Source organism: Charadrius vociferus, unplaced genomic scaffold (assembly GCF_000708025.1).
Source record: "Charadrius vociferus isolate BGI_N301 unplaced genomic scaffold, ASM70802v2 scaffold291, whole genome shotgun sequence".
Taxonomy (NCBI): domain Eukaryota; kingdom Metazoa; phylum Chordata; class Aves; order Charadriiformes; family Charadriidae; genus Charadrius; species Charadrius vociferus.
Window position 1 is genome coordinate 322,107 of NW_009646958.1, and position 21,213 is coordinate 343,319.

At 39.4% G+C, this 21,213-nt stretch overlaps 1 protein-coding gene across 1 annotated transcript in view; it reads left to right on the forward strand.

The window, feature by feature from the left end:
* The window catches only part of CPAMD8 (C3 and PZP-like, alpha-2-macroglobulin domain containing 8), a 51,988-nt gene that overhangs the window by 14,214 nt on the left and 16,561 nt on the right, over positions 1-21,213 (forward strand). The window contains exons 17-34 of the mRNA XM_009895164.1: positions 411-553; positions 1,979-2,044; positions 5,233-5,464; positions 6,090-6,243; positions 6,843-6,985; positions 7,381-7,432; positions 8,106-8,404; positions 8,829-9,054; positions 9,621-9,797; positions 12,587-12,668; positions 14,224-14,380; positions 14,859-14,933; positions 16,915-17,080; positions 17,633-17,719; positions 18,679-18,815; positions 19,174-19,329; positions 19,721-19,783; positions 20,171-20,409. Coding sequence (XP_009893466.1) covers positions 411-553; positions 1,979-2,044; positions 5,233-5,464; positions 6,090-6,243; positions 6,843-6,985; positions 7,381-7,432; positions 8,106-8,404; positions 8,829-9,054; positions 9,621-9,797; positions 12,587-12,668; positions 14,224-14,380; positions 14,859-14,933; positions 16,915-17,080; positions 17,633-17,719; positions 18,679-18,815; positions 19,174-19,329; positions 19,721-19,783; positions 20,171-20,409 — 2,654 coding nt within the window. The remainder of the gene's footprint in view (positions 1-410; positions 554-1,978; positions 2,045-5,232; positions 5,465-6,089; positions 6,244-6,842; positions 6,986-7,380; positions 7,433-8,105; positions 8,405-8,828; positions 9,055-9,620; positions 9,798-12,586; positions 12,669-14,223; positions 14,381-14,858; positions 14,934-16,914; positions 17,081-17,632; positions 17,720-18,678; positions 18,816-19,173; positions 19,330-19,720; positions 19,784-20,170; positions 20,410-21,213) is intronic.

The following is a 21,213-nucleotide window of genomic DNA, read 5'->3' on the forward strand; positions in this document are numbered from 1 at the left end:
CTGCTAACTGCAGCAGAACACACTGGAAACTTTTAGGAAGGGTAAAAAGCTGTAATGTCATATTTTAGGGGAAAAATATGTGTAATAATTTTTCACCTGTAGCTGCTTGACAGTTACACACTCAGTAATGTTAGATACTGGTTTAAATGCATTTTCCAAGCAAGCAAACAAGAGCTTTCTCATAAAACCTCTGCCTATAAAGTGCCTACATGTTTTCACATTAACAGTCACTTTATATAAAGTTTTAAAAAAATCCTCAAGTTTCAATTGAAATTTACCCCATAAATGTTGGAATAGGGTTGGGGGATTCTAGTCAGAAAAGTTTTTATCGGTACACATTTAATTCTTTTTTTTTTTTTTCTTTCTTTCTTGCTGGTTTTTGTTTTGTGGTATTAATTTTTATTGTCTAGGAAACTGGCTTGGTTGTAATGACTGATATAGTCAGCTTAAACCACAGGCAGAATGGAGGCATGTACACGGATGAGGCTGTCCCAGCTTTTCAGCCGCATACTGGGACGTTGGTGGCTACAATACATTCTAAAATAGCACCAAGGTAACATTTTTGTTGCAATGCATATTGTCTATGATACTCGCAGCTGTTTTGGTTTTTTTTTTCTATATTCTCAGCTGTTTCCCACCTCCGTGCCCCCAGGAAATTGCTTGGTTTAGACAGGTCGGTGGGGAAACTGTCTTCAGTGTCTTGATATACCTAAGAAAAATTGTAACTGACACTACTTTGTTAAATATAAATTAATTCTGGAAAAATGCAAAGTAATATTCTTCAAAAGGATCATTTGAAACTCTTTGCATATCTCAGTTTTCTATTAATTAGTTGCTGCTTCTCAATATTTGCAAGCAAGACCTTGTTTTGCAGAGTTGCTCATTGCTCATTATTTTGACCATTCAGCTGGTGGTCAAAATAAATAAAATGAGGGACTGCAGGAAGAAAAAGTCATGAAGCATTGTGACTAATGCTGCAAACTGAGGATGTGCCTTCCCTGTGTATTCTGAACCACCTGGCTGCCTCTCTCAGCAGAGTAAGTTTTGGAGGTTAGTTAAGAAAAAGATAATGAAGCATCACAGGTACAAAAATGGAACAAATTATGAAGAGATTAGAGATCAAGACAATTCCAACAGAAGAAAGGGAGGGGAATATAAAATAGTGATTGTAGTAACTGTTATTAGTAAGGCCATATCATGATGTCATGGGAAGTCACATGCTCTTTATGCTCCCTTTGAGTTAATAGAATCATAGAATGGTTTAGGTTGGACAGAACCTTGAAGATCATCTAGTTCCACCCCCCTGCCCTGGGCAGGGACACCTCCCCCCAGCCCAGGTTGCTCCAAGCCCCGTCCAACCTGGCCTTGAACACCTCCAGGGATGGGGCAGCCACAGCTTCTCGGGGCAACCTGCCCCAGGGGCTCACCACCCACACAGTGAAAAATTTCTTTCTAGTATCTAATCTAAATCTGCCCTCTTCCAGTTTGAAGCCATTCCCCCTCGTCCTATCGCTCCATGCCCTTGTAAAAAGTCCTTCCCCAGCTCTCCTGAAGACCCCCTTTAGGTACTAGAAGGCCGCGGAAAGGTCTCCCCGGAGCCTTCTCTTCTCCAGGCTGAACAACCCCAACTCTCTCACCTCTTCATTTGGTGAAAGAATTTGGATCATAAACCCTTTCTGTTTTTAAACTGTATTAGTTATGCTAGTTTTCAAGATTATCTTATTTATATTTTTTCTTTTTAGATTCTTATTTATGGCTCCAGACTGTTTAAAGTGTGTGTGCACAATGGGATCATTTGGAAAGACTACACAATTTGTGTTATGAATCATACATGCATTCACTTTTTTATGAGTCTATGCTAACTAGAGTTTTGGTTGGTCATGTGAGCTGCATTCAGGTGATAACACTGATTTATCAGTTACTGTTAAAACAGTCTTATTAAAGGAATTAATTGCCAATTATTTATTTCTTGTTCTAGCAGAGCAGAGAAGAGAAAAAGAACCTTCTTTCCTGAAACGTGGATTTGGCACTGCCTCAACGTCAGGTATTGACAGGGAATTCCCTTAATTATATCCAGAGGGTTGTACCCTCTTCAACTGCAGAAAACAAAGCTCTTTAAAACCTACTGGAATTACAATGGCATTCTCTGATATTTTTTGTTGTTGCTTTTCTTCATGACTGCTTTAATCAATAATCTTTCTTTGTAACATTTCATCTGGGCTTGAAGTGTTGAACCAGTCAGGTATTGCAACCCACATGAAACTCACCATGGTGTCACAAGCAGAGGAGTATCTCCAGGGAAGAAAAGGAGCAATGGTTTGGTTCAACACCTTTCTAGGTTTTACTCACTTATGGAAAGGATGTATCAACAAATTATTGAAGGGCAAGTGAAGATATAGGGGTGCAGTGATTAACTACGGTGAGGAACTACCTGCTGCATCAGCTTACCTCATAATAAATGCAAGTCAGTCTGCTTGTGCAATGAAAAGAGACTGTAAGATATAAAGTGATGATGCACTTCTAGCTCTATGCTAAAATCTTCATAGGAACCAGAGCTATGTACTGCTTTAGAGAGCAAAGTGTAGTGGGAAATCACAGTCAAGAGGCAATACCAGCCCCTCAGAAGTGCCAGTTTCCCTTTACAGTGGGGAAGGAGTTGGGTCCGGATTTGTGTTTGGACCCTAGGGTAATCCACAAATGTCAACCTCAGCGAGTGCTAGTGTCTGTCTTCCTTTCCACCTCTATTCTAGCATTAATTCTAGTTGCATATGCTTTAGCGGGAAAATGATCGCAGGGTAATATGTGTGAGGAGATGGAGGCAGAATAGCTGCTTCTGTCTTCTGTAAATGCTGGTATAGCCTAACCACGCACTGGTGAGTATTCTACATTGATTGCTTTTTAAATTGCACAGACCCCCTTCTTTCTCTTTCATCTGATGCAAGAGCATCTCCCCCAAACCTTAATTTAGTGCCCAATAAATCATGATTTCCACCTGGTACAACTAGAGCTAAAAAAAAAAGAATAAACAGATAACTGATCTCTCCCTGAAACAGCACATCTAGGATAATTTGGAGCAATTATAAAAAAGCTTCTCCAGGTTTGCAAGTAAACTTCATTTTCAATAAATGATTATAAATTAAATTTGACAGGAACTTGCAGCAAGTGTATTCAAATCTGTTCAATTGAGTGTGAAATATGCTTTGTAGAAATACACAAAGAACTCCAGAAGTGCCCGTTTGGGCCTCAGCAAGCTGGGGCAGTTAATTATAAGTGGGAGAGTGTGGAATAAAAAGTTGCAGATTGCGTTTTCTCCACTTCATTTCATTAGAAACAACTAAGTTAAGAATTCCTTGATTTCTACTGTCTTGAACAGGAGCAATTTTTTTCTTCTTCTACCATTTATAATTATAATATACAATCCTCAAAAAAGAGAAACAAAAGCCTAATGTCAACTTCCCAAACCAATTCTAAAAATTCCTAAAGCCTGCCTGGAGGGTCTAATGGCTGGAAATGTGTGTGTACTTTGGCCTCCCGCCCAGAAGAGTAAGTGCCCTCATGTGTGAAAATAATGTTAATGCTGGTTATGGGCTGAAATCCCAGTGGAAAGAACATCAGCTGCAACAAATTGTCTGGTTAAACAGACTGGAATAGCGCCAGTTCTGGAGCTCGGACACCCTTCTGCTTACTCTCCAAGCCTGAAGTTTATTGCAGGTACCAGCTACCTGACTCCAGTTAGGAGGAAGACCTGAATATTAAGAAACTAGTGTGCTTAAAAGACGTTAAAATAACTTGGTGCTGTCAAGCCAAGTTCGTTTCCCAGGCTCTCCACTCTGTACTTTGCGCTGGGGAACCACGTTCGTTGGCCAGAGAGCTTGGACACTCACCGAGCCTAGCATGCCTATTCAAAGGCATAGTGATCTCTAGTTTTTTATCAAACTATTTGTTTTAATCCTTTTCCTACTGTAATGTAAATACAGAGACCATTATGTATATGCTGCCTAGTTAGTGAGAGTCAAAATAGCTTGGGCTCGTTGAAAATCACAAACAGTTGATTTAGACGAAGAAAGTAAAGGTACTTCATTGGTGCCGAAAATGTGAATAACCTTCAGTGCAAAAGCAGTGAAAGCGCGATTCTTCCGTTTGTCCTGGATATGAATCAGGAGGAATTGCAGCGTTGAAAGACAGTGTGCTGTGCTGTAGACTCACAGAGCTTATTCCAAAGATCTTGCTTTCTCGTTTTCCATGCCAGCTAAGACGCATGTTGCTCTCAAATGATTATAGAGCTAGCAGCATGTGTATCAAGCTCTGGGGAATAAATAAGAACTTGAGAGAAAACAACCTTAGGGTGTACTCATAACTGCACCAATCATCCTGCCAGTTGAGCCATGAAATAGCTTTTGTTCTTGCTTTAGAGGAAATGTTTTCTGTTCCAGGCAAGGCCAAAGCTTCTTTGCAGGAGGGAAATAGCAAAGTCTGCAGAACAAAATTGCATTTCTGTTTTTATAAAGCATGGAAGAGGATACCAGGTTTATGATATCCTGTTGTGGTATGCACTGTAAAGCTAAATACTCAGAATAGAAATTTGATTTTTAATAATTAGTTTCAATCCTCATTGGATCCAAATGATGTTTTTGGAAATTTTCGGAGTCAGGCATTCCAAAAACCAACCAACCAAAATGTTTGTGAATCAAAATACGCTCCCCTGGACAAGCAGTTGCTGAACTTGGTGTCTGGAAAATTTCTCATTTGCCCTTATGTTCAAGCCGAGTTTGCGATGTGGCAATGTATACAAGGACAATGGGCTCCAACAAAAATTACTTTTATTTCACTAGCTTTTAAATAAATTATTCCTGAACTGCTCTTATCCAGGACCTCAGCCTAAGATTCTTTCTTTTCTTTTTTTTTTTTCTTTTTGACTTAGTGCAGACATTTGCCTCTAAGAAAAGTGACTCTGCCAATAAAGCTTTTAATCCAGTAAGAATTTGTATGTTAGACTGTGTTTTGCAAAAGCAACTACGTGCTGTTCTGTTCCTTATAAATGTGCGTAGGTCTCAAAAACCCTGATAGAAAACATTGGGCCTTTTATAAGCTGTTGTTCAAAGCAGACACGATGCTACATTGTAAGTTTGGATCTGGACAGAATTCCCCAAAAGGGCCCTCTGTGCTTTCGCTTCATTCAGAAGCATTTCGTTAATCTGATTAAGCCGAGTTATTCCCTGTTTTCTTTGGTAGTAATGTATCGGGAGAAGCACAGCTGCACGTGGAAGTGCCGGACTCCATCACCACGTGGATAACGGAAGCTGTGGGTCTGTCTGAAGAGAAGGGGTTGGGCATTGCCAGCCAAACAGAGCTGAAGACATTTAAACCCTTCTTCATTGATTTCACCTTGCCGTACCACGTCATCCGGGGAGAACAGACCAAAATCCCACTGACTGTCTACAATTACTTAGCTGTCTGTGTAGAGGTAACACCCTCTTGTTCCATTGTTATGTCACTAAATTATGTTTTATCATCAAAATTTCCTAAGTGATCGACAAGTTACTGTAGATAAGGTATAGGGATAAGGTAGTGATAAGCGCATTGTAAATGCTTTGAACAAGAGAAAAATACTGCGTTTCCATATGAATAAATGTTATTGCTTTATTTACTTTTAGCTTGAAACAGCTGTAGTAGTCTGAAGTGTCTTGCAGCACTTCAGAAATACAAATATTGGACAATGTAGGGAAGGCAATTAGGAAGCTTATGCTGAACCACAGAGAAGAATTTCCTTTATAATCAGAAAGCTGCTGAAAGTATTATTTTTTTTTTTTGAAAGAATGCTTTTTTCAAGAAATCCTACTTCCCTAGCTGTTTTCTTCCCAAACTCATTCTCTCTCTAGCTCCAGCAGTATCATTCTGAACTACTTGTAGAACTGCTGAGCTGGAATTGACTTTGCTGTCAGTCAAATATATTACTAGAAGGTTTGAAGAATGAATAATCTGTGCATGCTATGATTTTTATTAGGCATTTTGTAGTTTTTAGATTTTTCATATATCTGTTGGGATTGCAGCTGAAATTTGCAATAAATGGCATTCAAAAATATTCACAGGTCCATGTGAAGATTTCTGTTCCAAAAGGCATAAAGTTTGTTGGCCATCCTGGGAAACACCATCTGACAAGAAAGAAGTGCGTTGCCCCTGGGGAAGCTAAACCCACCTCTATCGTTTTGTCCTTCAATGAGCTTGGACTGAGCAACATCACTGGTAGTATAGAAATAAAAATAGCTTGCTGCTTGAAGGGGCTTGACAAGTGGTTTTTTTAATCCTCTTTGAGAAGAAAGTTCTTACTTTTCTAGTACCCCAAAGTGGAATAATTTCCTTCCACTTGCTGCCAACTTAGCTTTTCAACCTCATTTGTTTCTTAGAAACCAATTCTATAGCTGTAATGCATGGGAGAGCGTATGAACAAACTTCAGGAGATTCCCTAGACATCAGCATTGCGTGATATGTGGTCATTTAAGGTTTGGACCTGTTACATCTCCCTGAAGAGATCGGTGGAAATTTTTAAATAAGAGAATAACAACAAATTCTCTACATCTTTCATGCAAATAGTCACAGTAAAAATTGGGAAACACTGGAAACTAGGAAAGAGTTCCTCTGTTGCCCTGTGACTGTCCAAATATTGTCGAATTTTAGGTGTGACTGTTCAAATACTTACAGAATAAAGGTAATACGAGAGCTGTAATTACGAAACACTTGATGTATTGTTAATCATCTGTATCTAGTTAGTTTAGATCTTCACTTGAACTCCTGAAGATCTTCCTATCGCAAAATCTCTGCTTCTTTTCCCTTCTGTTTCTTAGCAAAAGCTTTTGCTTATGGTGGAACTAATTGCTGTCAGGATGGGATGCAGACCTTAAAGAATGGCAAGCACTCAGAGGACAATTATATGGACAAAAGGACCCCAGTGGGAATGGATTATGTTCGCAGTAGTGTTATTATTGAGGTAAGAAAATACGAATTTGTAATAATTCAGGGGAAAAAAATTATAATGCTTGGGCAAATCATGGAAGTTTTTAGGTAATTAATCAAATGTGAATAGGTTTATAAGAATCTTCAAGTTGATTTATGGTATATTTGCAAGATTGGAAATAATCAATTTTAGTGGTACTTGTACAGAAAGGGCCCGTACGCTTGCTCTATTAAGCTAAGAACTACGCTGTGATGTGAGGTTAGCATATCTCTAGCTAGCAGAATACAGTGTAATAACTCTTCTGTAAGGGATATAAGACACTGTACAGCAGCAGAATATTATTGCTGTATCTTGTAAGTAAAACTGAGTAACTGTTACTGCTAATCCAAGCACTGTATTTTTATGTTTGGATTTCTGTCTTTATATAGCCAGAGGGACTGTCCAGAGAATACACCTATAGCGTGTTCTTCTGCCCAAATGGTAAGTTCATGATTTGAATGAGATATTAAGTTTGTTTGATTCAGTTATAAATGGAAACATGTGGCTTCATTCCATGAAAGAAAAAAATTTTAAAAAAATCTTTGTTTCTATTTGTCTATGATTGATGATTTATGGTGTGTAGGAGGAACTTTTGAATAAAGAGTCTTTCTTAACGGGCTGGCTAATTATGAATTTGCTCTAACTGCCCAAGTGATTTCTGGAAATGGCAATTAAATTCCTTTATGAAACAGTTTAAGTATTCAGCACTGTGGACAGTAACTGTGACTGTACTATATTTTCAGTTGATGTTTTAAAATTCAGTTCTGGAATCAGTATGGCCTTTCTGCCTGAGATTTGGATAGCTCAAAGTTGGCTCCAGTAGCTAAACAGAGATGCTTTTGACCACTAGACTAGAACTGAAAAATCCCTTACAGACTTCATAAGAAATCCAGCTGAGCAGTTTGAATTGAAGGATCTTCTGTATTGGAAAGGGATTTAAATAGAAGATGGGAAGAAACATCCACATGTATTTTGCCTAAAAGAAGCTGGAAAAAAGAACATGTACTTTGAAAACATCTGTTTATTTAAATTTTGGTATTTAGCTATGGGTTATTTTTTTAAGTATGTGAGCTAAGCTCTAATTCTTACAATATTCCGTTGTTTTTCTGACTAGAGAAAATACACATTTCTACACCTAACAAATACGAGTACCAATACATGCAGAAACCTGCCCAGATGACGCACTTTGACATTGCTGTGAAAGCACACAATGATGCTCACCTGGCCTTGTCCTCTGGTCCACACGACATGGCAGAGATGACCGAGATTGTTATTGGTGGACATCAAAATACGAAAACATGGATTTCCATAAGCAAAATGGGTGAGCCGGTGGCCAGCAGGGACACAGCTGGTATCCTCTCCTGGGATGAATTCCGCAGCTTCTGGATCAGCTGGAAAAATGGAATTATCCAGGTAGTGAACTATCCATGTAATGGTCTGGAAGTCTCTTGCTTTCTTAAAAAGATTTTGAGCACACACAAATGATAGATTTTCATTAGGCTTTTTGTAGAAGGCAAAAGCTTCACTCCTGTTGCTTTTTCTATATTAAGTCTTGATCGGGCTGTTTTAATCAGAACATATGTGCTTGCCACGTTGTGTTCTCAGGACCTCAGTTTTCGATGTTTTTAGTGCTAAGTTTGCTGAAAGCCTTGGAGGTCAAACCTGTGGAATTCTCATTAAACTTCCTTGGATTGTTTTGTGGGTGGGAAAGAGAAAGTTACTGGTCCATCGACAGTATTCTCTGATGCACACATAAGTTACTTGGTCCAAGGACACGTGGCAGACTGGCTTCATACGTGTGGGTTCTTGGAACTGCATGGTTTTTTGTTCCTTTCAGGTTGGCCATGGGACTCGGGTGCTAAATGAGTCTATTATTGTGGAGTGGACAGTCCCCAAACAGCTTGAGGTGAAGTACATTGGCTTTTCCACAGGCTGGGGGTCAATGGGAGAGTTTAAAATTTGGAGAAAAGAAGAGACTGATGAAAATCACAATGAAGCATTTACACTTGGAGTTCCCCACAACATAATTCCAGGATCAGAAAGAGCTACGGCTTCAATAATAGGTATCAATTATGAGGAGATATCACTAGGTACCAGTTATCAAATATGAAGAGATACTCCACCTGTTACTTGCTTCTGACCAGTATTTGAGTAATACAGACCAGATAAGATAGTCATAGGTGGTTAGAAAGGTATATGCTGCTTAATTCTGGGACAAATTATTGGTTTGGAGTTTTTTGTGGTCACTTGTTTGACCCTGTTTGAATTGACAGTGACTTAAAGTTGATACCATCGGGGGGCTTTGCAGAGGCACTGTCCGTTGGAATCCATAGTATTCATTTCATAATCATCGTACTCACAGATTGTGCTGTGTTCCGAACTATTAGTATAAATTGTGGAGTCATGGATGATCAGACTCTCAAATGTGAAGTTTCTTTATTCCAGCAAGAGTGTGAAGGGCTAAGACTTAATATTTGAAGGATTTCCAAATTATGAAAACAGTTTATTTAAACTGGCTAAGTGTAGCTAGTAGAAATTAGTGTAGTCAGGTGGGTTTCAATCCTAAGACATCAAAAGGAAATAAAATGTAATTCCTTAATACTGAACATATCTCCTCTTTTTCAAACAGGAGATGTGATGGGTCCTACATTGAACAACCTGGACAATCTTTTGCGATTGCCATTTGGATGTGGGGAGCAGAACATGATCCATTTTGCTCCTAATGTTTTTGTCCTGAAATATCTGCAGAAAACCAAACAACTCAGTCATGAGGTGGAGAGTGAAGCTACAGATTACCTTGTTCAAGGTAACTCATTACACTTACAATTTATAGAAGGAGAAAAGGCTTATAAGTTAGAAGAAAGTTTTACTAGTACCACATTATCCTTTCTAGTCAAGAGTATCCCAAGTGAACAGGATTCATTATTTCTTGTAGGATAATCTCACAGTTTAACAAGATGTTGACGGCAAGATGTTTTCCCTTGATATGAAGCCTGTGCTTCTTGTCAATGACTCCTAGTTTACATGCTTATATCTGTTTTTTTATTATTTTTGTTTTTCTTAGGCAGCTTATTTCTATGTTCAAACATTCCAGAAAGTCAAGGAAAAATAAATTTAGTAAAAATCTATATATTTAGGTTTTTGCCATATTCCTAAATTGTCTTTCCAGTCCTTTAGACACTATGTGGCTCTTCTCTGAACTTTTTCTTTTTTAATAGTATTTCCTTAGTAACAGTATACCCAAATTCAAAAGCTAGTTTTCAGACTAGTTAACTTAGAGCCATATAATGAAGGCTTTTTTCTGTCCTTTCAGTGTTCTGTCCTATCTCACTAAACATCTCAAAACAATCTGTCTTTTTATGCACTGTTTTTATCAGCATTTGTTTGGGAAGAGCCACATGCAAAATAGTTTTATAACTAAATACAATTCTCAGGACAAGTAAGAATTCGGAGGTCATTATAAACAAGAATGACCCAAAGGGACAAAGCTCTCTTGTGTATGAGTCAGGCAATAGTCATGTCGTGAAATCAGAGGTGACAGGATTAGGTGGTTCTCCTCTGAAAATATAAATATAAAATGTAATATGTAATATATTTCTTGTGTTCAGCAGCAAAAGCCCAGTGCTGCTTCCTTTGCCTGGCTACAGTTGTTTCACTTGCAATGTTTTGTGTTTGCTGATAGCAATAAGACAAAGGGAATTTTTTAATAGTCTAGTCAGTTTTTCCTTTTCAATATCACTTGCTTTTGTTTCATTTTATGAATCTGCAAACCTTCCAGGTTTTTGGCTCCAAACTCTGCCTGCTAATTAACCCTTACAGAAGAAATCCTCGGGAGTTTTAAACTTTTCTGTGTTTATTGGAGCCCTGCCAAGTATAAGGTTTAGCTGGGAAAGTCCGTTTGCTCACTCTAGAAGGCTTTTGTGCGTTACCAGGCCAGAAAACTTTTTAATCACTTAGTCATCGGTCATAGAAAGTGCTGATACCCAACAATTCCCATATATTCCCTAACCTTTAGAAGTGGCCTCAGCTAAACTAGTCAGTAATTTTTCCACTTTCCCACAATGCAGTTCTACAAAAGCAGGTGAACAGGTGAAAACTAGAAAAGTGAACCTATCCAGGGAGTCCAAACATTCAGGGGAGTGCTTAGAAAACAGAAGACTTCAGAAGAGCAAGAAGACAAAGTCTGTGCCACTAGCAACCTGGCAAGCAAAGAAGAATAAATGTAAGAGCAATGAAGCATAAGTCAATGCAAAATGAACATTTGAATAAAAGAACAGAGAAAATTACAAGACTGATATAAAAATACAAGTACTTCATTTGTCCCTCTAACACACTGGAATTGAAGACTTAGGAACATTTTAAGGAGGAAGTGCTCAGTAGTAAATTATATCTGAGGCCTATGTAGAAGAAATCAATCTAATTTAATGTAATACCTATTCTTTGGAGGAAGAAAAAAAAATACTGTTACTTATGGTTTCTGCCATGTACTTGTATATAACCCACAACCTCTAGACAAAGATTTTTTTTTTTACTACAAAAGCATCATTAATCCTCCCATTTTTCAAACTGTTGTATCGCCATTCCCTATGAGCATCAGAAGGCTATAGAGCAACAGGAAAAATGTAGGAGTCATGGGCAGCCCTTGCTCGGGGATTGTGGAGCTGCCTGTATCTGGAGAGGTCAACAAAGAAACTTCACCTCCGGAAATGAAAAAGTAATCCATTCCCATAGAAATGTCATGCACTGTGGAATAAAATGTCTATTCATGTATCAGAGAATTAAGCAGACACTAAATGTCTTTGACATGGTCTTCTTGCAGCTTTGACACATCTCCGTATCAGAAATACCCATTCTGCAGGGTTTGATCCCAATGGTCATTTAAGAGCTTTATCAAAGTATGTATTCTGTACTCCTCAATAGACAGGCTCAGAGTGCTTTATTATGATGGCCAGTGCACAGTTATAAGACAAACAGGTTTGAGAAGCAAATTCTTTTCCTAATAGGAAAAGCACTTTGCTGTCTTTCTTTTTTAATCTCAGAAGACATTCCTGTAGAGATTTCTTATCTTCAGCATTCAACTTTTTAATAATTGTTGTCTAAAATGAGTCTTAGAAGACAGCCCTAGTAGTTAGTTAAGTGTTCATATACATTAAGATCACAGTTGTTATTGTCATGTTACATTAAGTTGCCTCAAGCAACAGCTTTGGAGAAAAGTCTGAATCCAGTTGTATCATTAAAGGAAAAAAATTTTCATCTGCATGGTGCTTTCAGTAAAACAGAAGGAGAATGGCTGTATGCTTAAGTAAAAATCTTTCTTTTAATACTGCATCTTTTCAGATTACAAAATTTTAACGTTTCTACTGGCTGGAATGCAGGAGCTGTGGTCTTACAGATGCTAGTCTGAATGGATTTCTGAATAAGCTACAGCGTACGTACACAGAGCTGTCTCTATCACGCACAGCCAAGTGAGAGGTTGCCTCGGGCAGCAGAATCCCTTACACTAGTGCCAGATGGTCTGAGTCTTCATTCACTTTAAATACTTGTTTTTCTCTGTGCGAGCATTTTGGACTCTCCCAATTCTTTTGTGACTTCCAGGCTACCAGCGCCAGCTGACCTACAAGAGACAAGATGGTTCATACAGTGCTTTTGGCGAGAGGGATTCCTCGGGGAGTATGTGGTGAGTTGCTATTTAAAACAGAGTTAGAAAATTCAGTGTTTGCTAAATGGGAAAAATACACAATTGGCAAGGAAAGAAGAGTAATTTTCCAGCTTCCATCATGGTATCACACGCAGTGGATAATAGAAATAATACTTAACGACTATGGACTTACTGTTTCAATGCTGCTGAGTGTTCATACTACTCTAGTAGGTGTATTACAATCGTTTCAAGACTCAGGGGCAGCCAAGGTAGTCACATCTACTAATATGTCCAGGCTTTAGGCACAGAAACTATAGTTAAGCATCATTTTTGGTCTACTGTAATTGGAGTAGCAGTGTGTGGGGCATTTAAGCACCTAATTCCACTAGGCAATGGAGCTTCACCTGAAGCTTGTACAGAGAAACTTGCTGTCTCTAGAAGGGGTGGAGGCTTCTACCAAGGTAGAGGAAAAAAAAAAAAACAAACACAACACCAAAACCAGCCCCCAAAAACCTCAAAGTCTTTCTCTTTATATGCCCTCATGGATGAAATGGAATGGTATGCATTTATGCCTTGAGAATTGAAGTGCAGGACCTTTCAGTGTCAAACAATATGAGAACGAGGACTTATGAAACGGAGAAATCAGCTCATCTCACTAATGTGCCCCTTAGGAAACCGTGGCCTTTAAGGTTGTACGTTACATCACATTAACGTGTTAGTTGACTACAAGGTCTCAGATGTAGTAGATTCTTGTCTTCATTCATTTGTTTCTGCTGTCATTTGGCTTCTCCATCTGCTCTGTATTTTGCTTTAAACTCATTTAGTTCATGAACTCATCTAAGGGGAAGTACCACTACTATGCTGCTGCTGCCTCACTGTTTCTAAGATAGTAAACTTTTATCTCAGATCTGGCATCTCCCAGTCCCTGGATGTAAAATATGGTGACACAGAATTACTTAACGCTCGAAAAATCCCCTGCCAGGCAGCATGCTTTCTACCCTCCCATTCCTTGGAGGCTTGTAAAATGAATGATTCAATCTCCCAAAGCTGGCCAGAGTTCGCACTTGTTGCGTGTCAGAGGTTTAGAATTCCAAAAACACTTCTGTTGCTTTCTTAAGTCTTAATTCTGTATAAAGTCTAACACAGCCTCAGACTTTAGCAATGGGGCTGGATTTCTCTTTTTTTTTTTTTTTAGTTAAGACAGTAACAAAATTGGAAAATTTGCTCCTCTATTTCTTTACAAATGATTTTATATATATATAAGGATATTGATTCTTAATTTAAAAGCTTTAAAAATTTGAGTGGCAGATGAGCACCTACTAAAGGGAACTGAATTTCAGAGTGTGTCATAACTAAGACAAATATATCTTCCAGTTATACTTTTCAATTTAATTTGTTGACCCTTAATCCTGCTCTTATCCAGAAGTTTGGACAGTGTTCAGGTGCTTTTATGTACCATTAATTTTAACGATATTTAGTGTTTCCCCAACGACTTTTTTTACAGTTTGTGCTTTCTAAGAATGTTGTTTTCCCCTCACTGATACATTATTCTGAATTTGTTTTCTTAGTAAAGATGATAAATTCATATTTACAGGCTAACAGCTTTTGTCCTCAAGTCCTTTGCACAGTCTCGTGGGTTTATTTTCATTGACCCAAAAGAACTAACAGCTGCCAAAGACTGGATCATCCAGCATCAGAAAGAAGATGGTTCTTTTCCTGCTATGGGTAGGATACTAAATAAGGACATTCAGGTAAAAACTAACAGACTCAAAATCATGCAATAAGTGCATTTTTAAAGTTATTACCAAAGCATGAAATGATGCAGTTTCCTTATGCCTAATATGAATATTGCACTTGAACGGCTAGAAGAGTATAGGAAGAACCAGGAGAGTTTCAGTAAAAAAAAAAGTCTATGAGAACGTATCTGTGTGCTGCCCCATGAGAACAGAAAGCAAGATGTCAAGTCTTGCAAAACACTTCGGAGTCAGGTCTCGGAGTGTGTAGTTACGTGCATTGAGTGTGTTCTCAGGCTATTGCTAGGGAAGGAAGCTACAGTATGTGCTTGGGCTCCTAAATGTTGTACTCCTTATGTGCAAAGGAAAAGAAGTTCTACGATGCCACAGCTTCTCTTACAATTATAACATATTCTTTGTCTTGCTTCAAGAGTCTTTTTATGCAGCATCCTTTTCTCTAGTTTTCATCCAGTGGTTTGTGTTTGTTGCCCTCCAGGGTGGAATCCATGGTAAGATCTCCCTGACAGCTTATGTGGTTGCATCTCTCCTGGAAACAGGTGTAACTTCTGAGGTAACAAAAACTTGGTTAAAATAGCTCTCGCATTCTACATATTCTAAAAAATGTCTCTATTTTTTTTTTTAAACTTGATTTTAGTGCTGTTCACTTTCAAAGGCTCTGTGCTCACTGGAATGATAGCGTGCGGGTAACAGAGGCTGTTGGAAAGCCTTGAGGTTATTCTAAAGTTAAGGAATCTGTTGTGAAGTTATTCAAGGTGATCTCCCATCCTTCAATAATCAGCTCAAGGATAATTCTACCAGAGCAAAACTCTTCCCTGCACGCCCATCCCCCAACCTCTCCCAGAAACAGCTGCAAAAAATGTTTTCTGCCTTGTAATTTCAAGGTGTGATTGCAGCCTTTGCAGATACTGGTAGCTTGCCTCTGTATATGCTCAAAAAACCCTTTAACTAGCTAGCTTAGTGCTAACGGCAGTTTAACTAGGGCCGGGTAGGCTTCAGGGATCCAGAATACTTTTGTGGTCTGCCTTTGCTACGGTGGCCAAAATGCTACTGCTGTTAGATTACAGTATCTCTGGAGAGCTCCACTCCTGTAATGTGCTGGATTGAGGACTCTGGAAAAAAATGTTTCTCTTCTTTGTAATGAGACAGAACAGGAACACTACAGAAAAAAGAATAGCTACGTAGGAACGTGCAATTGCGCTGCATAAATTTTGAAGTAGAAGGAAAAAAAAAATCACTTCCAGTACAACTGGCATTTTAGAGATTCCTTCTTAAAACTCATGGTAAAAACAGTGTCCCTCTCCTGTTATATGTTTGCCTGCATGCAATTTCGCTAGAATGGGGATAACATCATAGTTAAACATTCCCACTAAATGTGACTTGAGAAAATGTCCACATGCAGATGTGTTGAGCAAGTCATGAATATTCTTTGCTCTTCAACAGCCAAGGGAAAGATTGGTAGTGGGCGAGTAGGTCTGTACGGGTAGAACTGGAAGATGAAAACAGGAGGTGTAGTGGGTGCTGCAGTATGCCTTGGTGACCTGTACTCAGACAAAAGGATTGCTCATTCAGGCAAATGCCGGTGAGTTTATGGAGACTTTGAAACAGCCAGTGTAAACAGCAGTATCTATTCAGAAACTCTGTGATAATCTCAGCACTTCTGCTGGCATCCCTGTAGAGCTTAACGAGTGAGACCACGCTGCTGCTGCAAGCAGATACCTCCTAACCCCTAGTTCTTGTTGGAGTGGAGGGCCTTCAACCTTATTAAAAAAAAAAAAAAAAATTAGAAAATCTTCCAATGCTCACAGAGTAACTTTCCGCATCCCTGTCAGCAGTGTCCCTCCCCTGAGAAGTGATGTGATGCTCTCTCTGGGCTGCTGTGTGTCAGGACAGCCCCAGCATTTTTATTTGCTGGAAGCGTGGTTTATGTGGATCTAATGATTTTCCTAGAGGACATTTGCAAGTGTTACTAATGATCTTAGCTAGGAAATGAGGAAGGGGAAGGTTAGTGCCACAGGGAAATCAAAGGAAACCAAATTACATCAAGTCCAATTAAATTGTTTCTATAAATTATCAGAGCCACGTTCCTACATGGTGAGGTCATTGAGGGAGTTAATAAAACATGTTTGTTGGCTGCAGGGACCCCTGGGAACCTTGGCCTTTATTATCCCCTGGCGTCTGCTAGACGCTCCAGAGTGTCAGGAACACAATCAAACATACAGTAGAGAGCTCGCTTCTGCTCTGTTCATCTACGGCCTTGCAGGGGCATGGAATTTCTTCGGCTTTAGGGGGGAATAAATGTGTCTCAGTGTTAGTCTAGATCATTCTTGCTATGCTATTTGCTCCTTTTTTTGAATTTGTAATGCGTGGTTTTTCTTAGGGAAGTGTTAGTGTCCTTCTGCAGAGAGCAAAATGCATCTTTCTTAGTTTCTTGTTTCTTTTTAAATGGACATGAAGTAATGAGAAGTAAAGCGATTCTAACTTCAGAGATACAGAGGCTGGTAATATGTCTGGGCTCTTTCCCCTAAATATAGGAAGAAAGAACAGCTGTTGACAAAGCAAAACACTTCTTAGAGTCCAACGTGTATTCAGCAGAGGACCCCTACACTACTGCTTTGATTGCATATGCCCTGACACTGCTGCACAGTCCCTCTGCTGCTGTGACACTGCGGAAGATGAACAGCATGGCTATTACACAAGGTACTGTGCTCCTGGGTCCAATCTGGCAAGTCCCTGAACTGGCAATCCTCTTACAGCAACAAGCAAATAGCCCTTCAAACGTGAATGTTATATTTGAGTCACTGGAGAGGGTAGAACCTGTGAGATGAGGTCTTCCTCGTGGCACAGTTTGACTCTGTAAGGCAAGAGTTTTCCTGATTCTCTGTAGAGAGGGCTGAGTACCTTAGTTCCACACATGCAGCTGATACTGAAGGCAGGCAGGTGTGCCAGAGGCTCTGCAGTGCCTTTCCTGTCCGTATGACAGTTTGCCTTGTAACACGTCACATTCCCTGATGGTGTATTTTAGTCCAAAATCCAAGTATTACCTAATTTGTCACACTGAACAATTTTCGTAATGGCAAAGGGAGCCTCTTGCCCAGGGGATGCTTGTCTAAAAGGAGGGACAGTGCAGTTCAGGGCATAAATCTGTTCGTTGAGTCACTGCAAAAGTAGAACTCGATTCTTCCCGTATACAGAGGCTTAGCTGCAGTCCTGCTGTAATTATGTACATATTCCACTGTGCTATTTTTCTAGATGGCTTTACACACTGGAGCTTGACAGGAACTCTTGTTACTGATGAAGATACCTTCATGGGATTTAATGATGGTCTCTCTCAATCAGGTACCTGTACTGCAAAGACAGAGATAAGGGAATGGGCTGCAACAACAGGCCACTTGACTTGCATGTATTCTAGCGAACTGTTTATATAATACACTTCAAAAATTTCCCTTGGTGTTTTTTTTCTTCCTTCTTCCTTTTTTTTTTTTTTGTTTTTGTCTGAAAATGGCAGTTGGTCAGGGCAGGGTCTGGATGAAATGAAAGCTCATAAAAGGCAGGTAACATTATGCTGAAAGCTGGTTAAGAGCAAATGAGAGACAGAGCTAGATGTGGTCAAGGCAGGACTGGCTTTTGAGCCCAGCTATCCCACCATTTTTCACTCCAGTTTTATAAAGAAAGGGAGTGACACAGGAGAGTGAGAGCCGTATGGGATTCCATCAGAGAGGAATAATTTGAAATAGAAATCTGAGAGAAGTCTAATACACTTAATTTTAGAGCTGTTTAGCTTTGTATTTTCAAATGGACCTGGGGATTGTCTACCCAGCAGTCACTGGCATTTCAGCTGATTTCCTAGACTGTAACGATCAAAGCCACAACAACAGTGAATGACGCTGTAATTTTCAAGTCACTTAAAGCCACTGACGCTTCGAATATGATGTAGGTGCACCAATGTTCGGGGAGGCTCCAGCTGGATATTGTATGAGAATCTCTGGGACAGGAATACAGTATGGGCAGCAGCAAGGCAGAACTGGAGTGGGAGAGAAATTACTTATGGAATACAATCAAGTAGAAAGAAGGTTATCTATTGTGTGAAGGAATGGGCTTGTGTTGGAAACAGATATCTTTGGAAGATGATGCATCTCACATGCAGATATCTTTTAACTTCATTTTTCTCATCCTGTGTTTACCTCTACAGACTCTTAATTTAGTTAATGAATATTCATAGAACTATCTCTACACCTGCCCAGATTCTCACTTCTAGATGGTATTCTGATTTTTTTTTTTACCCTCCCCCCTTTCAGTTGTTTCTGCAGAAGTGGAAATGACATCTTATGCCCTTTTGACGTACACACTCCTAGGAGACGTGGCCTCTGCGCTCCCAGTAGTAAAATGGCTTTCACAGCAGAGGAATGCACTTGGAGGATTCTCATCTACTCAGGTGGGCTGCCTCCAAAAAAGGTAGCTTCAATGTATGCATAATCAATTGATTCGGGAATGGTCAATGCAGAGTTTCCATCTAGAGTCTAGACAGAAAATGTCTCCTGGTAAGAAGAAAAACCCAGCACTCTTTACTGCTTCCTTCTTGGACTGATAATTTGAAAGGAACCTAGACTTTGTCCTTACAGATGTCTTTGACAGTAAAAGTGAACAAAATCTGGTATTTCTTTTGCTATCTGAATTAATAAGGAAGATTGTGCTACCAAAAGCTGATGACTGTATAGTACAGTGCTCCTTTATAAGTTTACTACGTTCCTGTATTGTTCAGTATTCTGATCTCTCCCTCTTCTGATCCCTAGGACACATGTGTAGCCTTGCAGGCTCTGGCTGAATATGCTATCCTTTCTTATGTTGGAGGAGTCAACCTTACCATTTCCTTGGCTTCTACTAATCTAGACTACCAGGAGACATTTGAGCTTAACAAGATGAATAAAAAAGTCCTCCAAACTGCAGTGGTAGGTGGTTTTGTGCTTATGTAGCCAAATTTTTAGTGTGAGCCACATGAGCTGGGTTCTGAATGACAGCTCAGATAAGTTCAGTAATGGTAAAAGCAGAAGTTAAACACTGAGGTCTTGGAACTTTTTGTGTTTTTATGGCTGGGTTCTGACGTGAAGGAGGCAGCACTCAAAGGCATTTTTCACCATAACTAATGCCTGATGCTTATTTTGTGCTGCTGCTTGTTTCTGCTGTTGTTAAATGCAAGTGGCTGAAACCAGTAAGCCATACGCACTTCACTTCTGCAGTCTCCTTTGAAACCAGAAAGATATTTTGTACAGAATAAAGCTAAAATTTGTTTTCAATTGAGTGCCATGTCTTGTCTGTGTCTTAACTGTGGATTCTCCGCAGATCCCCAGTATTCCAACGGGGCTGTTTGTGAGTGCCAAAGGTGAAGGCTGCTGTCTGATGCAGGTAAAGTTGCCATCGGGCTGGAGAAAGTATGTGAGCAGGTGATCTCTAAACTTGCAGTCTCTTGCCGCTTTTTAAATCCCAGTTTGCTATGAAGGAGGAGTTACACTCTGAATTTTTCTCAAAGTAATTATATAACATGGTGTTGCTTTAATTCATAGAAGAAAATGTGATTGTACTAGGGTGAATCTGCGCTGGTATAGCTTTACCTATATATAACCGTTTTGCAAAGCCTCTATTGCCTCTGTGCCTGCCACTCCCTCTCCCTGAAGAGATCTGGTGTTTATGCTGGTCTTTGGGGAACATTTTTAGATGCTATGAAATGTTTGGGTCTAATAAACTGCCCTGATTTGGTTTGATTTGTTTTGTTTTCCCCCCTTTCTGCTGCAGATTGATGTCACTTACAATGTACCTGATCCTATTGCCAAACCAGCGTTCCAGCTCCTGGTTAACCTGAAAGAGCCAAAGTCAGAGCAGCATCTTCATGCTCCAAATCTCCTGCGGTCTGTCTCTCCAGATGAGAATCGCTCTGAAGCCTTGCACAGAGAGAGGGCACTGGTGGATGATGATGACCCAGCTTCAGATCAGGACCATCAGGAATACAAGGTCATACTGGAAACGTGCACTAGGTAGGAAATGCCAGTCTGCATCATGTCCTGCCTGTTTCTCAGAGACCATCTAGTTTGCTGATCAGCACATCTATGCCAATGCATTCATTGATACAGGAAAAATACCAAATTCTTTCTTGCTGTACTGTCTGTATCTCAAACAGTGTAAGATAGAAACACCTCACATGCAGAATGTGGAATATCAACCATAATAGTGGGTTGTGGGACGGAGTTATTGCATGGACATTCACAAGCATTGTCTGCTGGCATTAATAATTTTAGTGCCAAATATATGTCAAAGACAGAGAAACAAGAGCATAATTTACAAAGAGAGCAACACCTTGGGTTTTTATTATTAAGTTTCATTATTTCCTCTCCAAAACCTGAAGAAGACAAATTGAATGTCATTTGCTTGTATCAGGTGGAAAAGAAAAAGTTCAGGATTATTTTTTGCTTGTATCAGGTGGAAAAGAAAAAGTTCTGGATTATTTTCTAGCTCTTCAGTAACAGGCTTTTCTTAAAAGCCTAAAAGAGCTAGGTAATTTCAACTGGTTAACTCGTATCTTAATCACGTCAACAGTTTTATAAATATTATTGATGTGATGTTCATGTTTGAGTTGCTTATTCTTCAGTTTTGGATACCAAAAACCTAGCAGAAGCTGCTTGTTGCCATGGTATGAATTTGGAATCTATGCTAAAAGGCACAATATATGCAGATATTTGTTAGTAAGCTCTCTAAAGCTCATTACTTATATCGTTATTCTGCATAAAGAAATTTAAAATAATTTCTAAAGATGGCATGGTACTAAAGCTCCAGAAGTTTCC